At 35.1% G+C, this 7,939-nt stretch overlaps 2 protein-coding genes across 2 annotated transcripts; both read right to left on the reverse strand.

Moving 5' to 3' along the window:
* Window positions 1–1,686: 1,686 nt before the first annotated feature.
* LOC109244331 (PHD finger protein ING2) lies at window positions 1,687–6,448 on the reverse strand. The gene is made up of 7 exons (XM_019411400.1): window positions 6,259–6,448; window positions 6,072–6,143; window positions 4,841–5,034; window positions 3,803–3,866; window positions 3,076–3,332; window positions 2,903–2,941; window positions 1,687–2,222 (listed from the first exon to the last, which is right to left on the reverse strand). Exons 1-7 carry the CDS (start codon window positions 6,302–6,304, stop codon window positions 2,118–2,120), a joined length of 777 nt encoding a protein of 258 aa, XP_019266945.1. The 5' UTR covers window positions 6,305–6,448; the 3' UTR covers window positions 1,687–2,117.
* A 417-nt stretch (window positions 6,449–6,865) lies between these two features.
* LOC109244325 lies at window positions 6,866–7,483 on the reverse strand. Its single transcript, XM_019411390.1, has one exon. It carries the CDS (start codon window positions 7,481–7,483, stop codon window positions 6,866–6,868), a length of 618 nt encoding a protein of 205 aa, XP_019266935.1.
* Between the last annotated feature and the right edge of the window lie 456 nt (window positions 7,484–7,939).

The raw sequence follows: 7,939 nt of genomic DNA on the forward strand, positions 1-7,939 counted from the left end.
CTAGGGCTGAAGTTTGTTTTGTATTTGCTAAACTTCAGCATTCTTAGAGCTTAAGTTCTAAACAACAATGAATGAATTTAATAAATCATGATTAGTAGCGATTGATGCTGCTCATTTCAAAGGTTAAAGAATGAAAAATATTTTCGACATGAAAACAAGTTACTACAGATAAATTAGAACCAAAAACCAATGTGCCTGTAAAGCTAAAATATCTAAGAGGTTAAATTATTGTGAGTAAGACCAAACTGAATATAATGGGACAAGCAGATATATATGAATCATCAGGCTAGAAGGCATAACAATATCTCAAGCTTTAGCATTTAGAAAACGAAGGAGGAGAAAGAGGCCTGAAGTTGTTTAAACAGTGGGTACAAATTAAAACTTTTTTAAAAAGTGGGTATAGGTTAAATTGGCCGCCCCGTGCAATTTTTACGTAGATGTGATATTTCATATTTGGACAGTTTATAAATATGATCACTGACAGTGTACAGATACTTTAATAATATTACCTTAAGTTGAACTACAACAATAAATAATTTTTTATGATATGGTTACCTGAAGAATATAGGACAATAGCTAGTTAAATTGTATAAAAATCATAATATAACTTAGAAACTCTAAAATCTTGTATTTGATATTTGTGTAGCTACGTTTTGGGGTCTGGCTGTGACCACAATACAAAGACAGGGTAGAGAGAGTAGGACAATGAGCATACCCCAAATTAGCCCCTACACCACGCGGTGATCACTTAGCAAAAAGAATACATTTTCACATAAAATATACTAGCATATATTTATTTTGGGACCTATGAGAAGGAAATGACAACGGTGGTCTCAACTTTCATAAAGAACTCGTGTTTTGTTTTTCTGTTATATTGCTTCGTCATGAATCAATGAAGCATTGAATTTGAAAATTGGCCACCGGATCCCTTTCTGGCACTCCAAAGCTGACGCCCAACACCCACTTCTTTAGTCCCCGTGGGTGTGACGAACTCATTTTTATTGGTCATAGGTTGGTCCAAGAAAAAGAGTCGGCTTTCTTAATCAAGGGTACACCCATCAATTGTACCATACATATATGGTGTGGCTTTCACAAAATGTTCATAGAGATCACATTTTATTAATGAGTTTGAGTTATATACACCGACAATATAAATAAATTTTATGCCAGTAGTATGGTTTCTACCTGCTATAACATGTTATTTTTCACGTTTGCAGACTACAAATTCATGTTTGCTATAAATAAAAATTACATGTAATTGACTTCTAAATGACTTGATAGTATGAATTTGTTTTTTTGGACTGATGATGTATATTAGTTAAAACTCTTTGTTGATATATGCAATTAAGCTTTCATATATGTCTCTGTCTTTCATAAGGCATTGGAAAGTTCCACTTCTTACTAGCAGCGACAGATGTAGAACTTCAACTGTGAGTGCATTTACAACCACTAATTTCGACTTGAATTATATATATGTGAACGTAGGTATTTATTTATACTAGATTTGCATTCATTACTGTGAATGCAAAATCCAGCAAGCACAAGTAAAAATTTGATTGAATCTGTATTTCTGACTTCAGTTTTGAATCTGTATGAGATGGATCAAAAGAGAGCAAAACTTATCCCGACAAATGTACTCCGTGCAATAAACCATGGGAATTCCTATATTTAAGTGATATACTAAGATGAAAATACATATTATTTACCATTATTAGCGATAACACTCGTGTAAACAGCATGTGCCATATCACTGTCCTGTTTGCTACTCCAAAAAGAAATGAAAAGGCATTCACAAACAAATAGCAACACTTGGAGTTCATCAAGCAGCGTTGAGAAATTTTGGTTCCTCTGGTAGATACATGTACAAAGCAAACTCGTCCCTTGACTGTAAAACCAGGGATCATGAGATATAAGCAAACAGAGTGATGAACTTATCTGACCACCCTTTCTTCTGTCTCTCCCTTATGCACATATCTAAGGCACCAAATTTGACCATTAACAGAATAGGTACATTTCTTTATGAAAACAGACACTAGGAGAGCATAACCTATCAAAGATCCCTTCAAAAATTAATGTGGAAGGAATTACAGCACACATAAAAGGTGGTGTACTTGTAATCAATGTGGTAATTGTCTGCAGGTTGGACAGTACCACTTCCCTTTAAATCTTGTCTCCGGTGTGAGCCCAACACATGAGTAGTGAAACCATTCACCTCCTTGGCACTGTCAAGAAAACCCCAAACTCAGATCAATAATGGGAAGGTAATTGTTATAGCAAGAAGAATTGACTCATCCGATAACATGAACACGAATACCCGCATTATGCAGAACCAGTGTTAAAATTATGAATTTAGTAAGGTTCTGCAATTGTATACTATGTAATAACTTCCTATATAATGCAAGTATTTGAAGCCCACCATATGTGTATCATGTAGTACATTATCAATGCTAATGAAAAGGCTTTTGAAGAATGTCTAATGGGGAATGCTCCAGGCTATAGTAGGCTAGAATTTGGGTAAACATGATACGGAACTAAGCCAGTCCATGGCAGATTCTGTAAAAGCCAAAATATGAATAAGACTTGAGGTGTAAGATTTATCTTGCCATGAAACCACAGTGTCTCTTAATTTTCATTAGATAATCTTCTTTTTTACCATCTGCTCTACTTGCCTTCAAATCATTTCACCAATAATACTTGTCACGAGCTAATAGATGTGCTAGTTATTTTCTAAAATGAGCCGATATGCATTAAAATATACAAGGCAATTAACTCGCGTTGGGTTCTAGCAAATAGCAACACATTCACCATAATCCCTAGTGACAGAGGTGTGTAGAGAAGATAAATGAAATGGTGCGATCTAGTGAAGGTCACAAACAATCACCATTGCACAAAGGGGACCTACATTTTCATTGTCGCAAGCAATCATATCTCCAAAGGATACCTGAAGAATCAACAATTTCAGAAGTTAGCAAAACATTTGTCCACAATAATACAATGAATGATAATTGTAGATCTATAATTGAACATCAGCTACTTGAGCACATAAAAGCAAATTGAGCTATCGGAAATTGAGACCTGATGGCACACACAGTAGGTGGGTTCATTTGGATCAATGGGTTGTTCAACATCAACAGGAGAAGCAAAATCTTTCTTATGACTGCCAGGAGGAGGCATAAGATCGTAATCTCTGTCACGTTCTCGGTCCCAATCCCAGTCCCTGTACTCAAGCCTCTTTGATTGAGGTGTTACATACGGTCCTTTGCGCTTCTCAGTCTTAAGGACCAAAGGTAATGGAGGAAGGATAGGAGGTTCATCGGCAGGTAGCTTTCCCTCTGCAGAAGTCCAAAAGTCAAAAGACGAACTACAGGAAAAAAAGAAGAGGGAAGTTGAGCCTTGCGTTCAACTGTTTAGAAAAGATATAATGAACCTTGTATTGCTACGAAAATCAAAATTCTAAGGGGCAATCACTACCTAAAAAATCCCAGTGCCCAGTGTAGAAGATATCAAACATTATATTTACAATGTTTAGCAGCACGGAAGGTAAATCCACGGTGCTCTCTGAGGAACCCGAAAAAACTTTTGCTCAAATGAAGAGTGCTTTATTACAGCAAACTTTTGAACACAAATCAAATATTGATGAAATGCAGGGAGCAAATCTAGATGAAACCGACAGTGACGTGTCTCCGAAGTTTGCTGTAATAAAGCACTTTTCGCATCAAAATTTGATGAAACCCAAAGATCACTTCCAAGAAAATATTGGAGCACATGCTAAGACTTGAGAGCTCGGAAACATTTACTGCACCTTGCTTAAGATCTTCAGCAAAGTTGGTAAGATCTTCATCTAAGCGCTTGATGTGGCTATCTATCTGAAGAAGAAACCAGAATAAGTTAGGAGCAGTCTTACTATCAGAAAGAAAGAATTATAGGTAAACAAATGATCAAATTATTCAACTAATAAGTTTAGCAACGAAAACTGAAACAGATGCAAGTACAATCATTACAAATTTTACAATGACAAGGTACTGTGACAGCAAGAGGCTATTATTAGTTTCAAGAGAACTTGATCTTTAATTATGCCAAAGAAAGAGGAAGACTAATCCGACAATTAGTCCACTTCTAACAAAATTAATTTTGTCTTTAGATTAATGTTCAAGGAAAAAGATAATTGTCATACAAATTGCCTATACCTGAGAGAAGTTAATAAGAATAACCTGCAAAAGATTTAGTAATTTGGCAAGCAAGAGAGGAATCTGTTGTGCAATTATGAGTTATTATGACCAGTTGAAATTGTTCTTATATTATGCTTTCACATTATATCTTGAGCAACCTTTTTATTTTTCATTCCTGTTAATTCATTTATCAATTTCCTATTTCTTTCTGCAATACTTCATATCGAAGATGCAAATTTATTTTATTTCCTAGTCTAACACAGTGGATTCTTCATCCTTAAGTCTTGGTCCCTCTTAATAAACTTCACCATTGGCTTCGATAACAGATAACAAAATATGTCAAAGATAAACCACAAGGAATTTGCCCAAAAAGCATTTTCCAGTGGAAGGGAGATTGGCAGCAACGACATGTTACACTCAAATGAAAACAATCATAGCTAAAATGCTATGGAAGACATAACCTTCAATAAAACCACTATGAAGAACAAAAAGAGAAAAGCATTCAATTATTCTTGCTGGCAAAAAGATTAATCACAAAAAGCAGAAAGAAAGAATGCAATAGTTACAAGAATCACGAGTGCAGCAAAAGGTCAAGTTCCATAAAACTGGGACAAGAAAACTTTGAGGAATACAACACGTCAGTGAGAAGCCGAATACAATAAGAAGCTTACAATATCGTGAGCTTGTCGAGCAAGTAAAACCTTCTCAGTGCAAAGGCTTAAGGCATTGTCCTGGTTTGCTTCAATCTCCTTCCTCAACTTCTCAAAAGCCTCATCATCATCATAATTGTATTTCCTTGATCCCTGATTCTGAGAAGCTAATCCTAGGCAGTAATTGGTCTGCTGCCTAGTCTGATTTATTATTCCTTCATTTTCCATTTCATATTACAGATTGTACACCCATTACATTACTAAACTTAGAAACTTTAAAAAAAGTGCAACTAAGAAAGCAGAAAGTAAATCCACTAATTACATTTTTTTCTGGGACTCTTTCTTTTTTTGTCCATCCCGGAAAGATCGAAGCCTCATTGGAACCAGAAAAGAAAGAAAAAGATTAGCTTCCTACAAAACGTACTTTTAGCATTTTATGCATATTTAGCTGTCAAAATTTTCCTTTTTTCTTTTTTAGATAAACTCAATCCCTAGTCAAACCGCCGACCAAATTGGGGACAATTGGAGTATTCCTATGTTCTGGTTTATCTTATACATTGATAGCTTTAAATATTGGGTAACAAGCAATTACAAGCAGTGTTGTTAAAAGATCACGGAAGCCCTGAAGTGCAGGTTGTACGTTGCGCCTCACTTAATTGGCACTTTGGTCTAGACGTTAAGGCTTCACCGACAGGGTTCGTTCTTTAAGGACACAACATGATATATATGGTTTTAAAGTATAGCTTTTCCATTCTTTTGTGCAAATAAATATTGTTTCTGTTCATAGTTACGTTTCTCTTTTTTTATTTTTCTTCATTGGCGTTCCTTCGCTAAAGCCCATCATTTAATTGAGCTATGCACTTAAAGCTCCAACAACCTTTGGCACTGTTTTGTGCTTTCCTCTTTTGACTACTCTGATTAGAAGTAAATGTCTATAATTACAAGTTGACAACCAGGAAATAAAGGGGGATCTTTACACAAATAGCTGTCCTGATTCACCGTTTAGTTTTCCTAGCCGATATACGTAGATTATACACTGATTATACATGTTTATAAACATATTACACATGAATTATACATATATCATACATCCATAGGATATTTTAAGTTTAGCAGTATAGTGAGCGACTATTTAGGTTAATTCTTCAACAACAATAATCAACTGACCTGCTATAACAGATTAAATATAATGATTGCGTGTTTTTTTTTTCACTGTGAGTATGTATGAGTTAATTTCTCAGAAATGGAATACCTTGAGAACGCTCGTCGAGTTCTCTAATGGTGTTAAGAAGCCGCTGAAGCTCAGCAGGCAATGTGCTTGAATCTGTTTTTTAACACAAAATTTTCTTAATTAGTGACGTAAAATTCAAGCCTTTCAACTTTAAATTGAACCAAAAGTAAAGCAGAAAAAAAGGATTAATTCGAAATCGGAAACTTACATTCCAAGTAATCATCGACGAAAACTCCGGTTCTGGCGATCGCCATTTGTCGTCGGGATGAATTTGATTTTACGATATTAGGGTTTTGAGGAGGGAAGTGAAATTAGGAATTAGGTTTAACGACGTTGTTTATTCGAAAATGTTCTTCTCCGCACCTATTTCCCAATTTTTCCCTTTTTCTTTTTTCGAGGGAAGTATGAAAAGAACAGTATATTTAGGGTGTGTTTGGTATCAAGGAAAATATTTTTCATGGAAAATGAGTGATTTTATCACTTATTTCCCCTTGTTTGGTTGGTGAGCGAAAAAAATTTTTGAAAAATATTTTCTAGTGTTTGGTTAGAGAGTAGAAAATATTTTTTTAAGAAAATATTTATTTATGCTACTCCCCTCACCCCCTTCCCCCAAATCTCCATGTTTCCTTGCTCTTCCCCCCTCCCCCAAATTCCCAACTTTTTTTTTTTGGTAAATAGCAATTTTTATTAACCAAAAAAAATATCATTTACAGACTCCAGGCAAAAGCCGACCTCTTGCACTCCTAAGTACATCTGACAGTCCCTAGCTTAGCTATACTAACAATAGGAAATCAAGATAATGTTTAGCTATCTCACTAAGGGTATAAACTCAGTAGACTCAAAGGCTTGCGCCATTTCCTAAGATTTGGTCCTCTAATGTGAATATGTAATGTTATTTCTCTACTGACTCTATCTTCATCATAGGTGCTCTTCTCGAACCTTAGAAGATTCCTTTCCCTCCATATCACATAGACTGTCATTGCATATGCCCAGCTGATGATAGCTCCCAATCCATTCTTCCTCTTGGCCATACATACCCATTGCAATTCATGTTTAGCATCACCTCTATTCCTGATATGCCCAAGCCAGGTCAGTAATCTCAGCCACAATGCACCTGTAACATGGCATTCAAAGAAGAGATGTGCATGAGTTTCAATGCTACCATGACAGAATACACAAGCCATAGGAGCTTGTATGCCTATCATTTGTAGTCGATCCACTGTTGCCAGCCTGTTTTGCATTGCTAACCATAGGATAAATTTCACTTGTGGATGGATGTTTTGCTGCAGTGCAAGACTTTTCCAAGGGACTTTGGGGTGCTGGGGTATCAGGTGTAGGTACATCTTTTTAATAGAGAAGGAGCCATCCATGTTCTGCATTGTTCCTAACTTTGCAAGTAAGTCACCTTGTACCATAACCTGTTGTATAACCATATCTCGAGATACCCAACGTTTTCAGGACTCTATTTTCTTCAATAATTTAATTATTCTTCTAAAAGTTCACACAAACCCAAAGGAAATAATGTGTTGCTTTACTTTTTCACGCAAAACGTCGAATTTTATGCTCCGTAACTATAAAGAAAATACGCTTTTTTGGTTGAAAAAGAAAGTACTCTTTCTACAACATAAAAAAAAAGTAATCATTTTGTTGAAATGAAAAATATATTTTTTCTACAACATGAAAAGAAAATACTTTTTTGTTGAAATGAAAGAAAATACTTTTTATACATCATGAAAAGAAAGTACTTTTTTTTGTTAAAATGAAAAATATATTTTCTTATATCATGAAAAGAAAATACTCATTTGTTGAAATGAAAAAAAAAAATTCTACATCATGAAAAGAAAATACTTTTTGTCGAAATTAAAGAAAATACTTTTTCTACATCATGA

The sequence above is a fragment of the Nicotiana attenuata genome, unplaced genomic scaffold (genome assembly GCF_001879085.1).
Source record: "Nicotiana attenuata strain UT unplaced genomic scaffold, NIATTr2, whole genome shotgun sequence".
NCBI lineage: Eukaryota > Viridiplantae > Streptophyta > Magnoliopsida > Solanales > Solanaceae > Nicotiana > Nicotiana attenuata.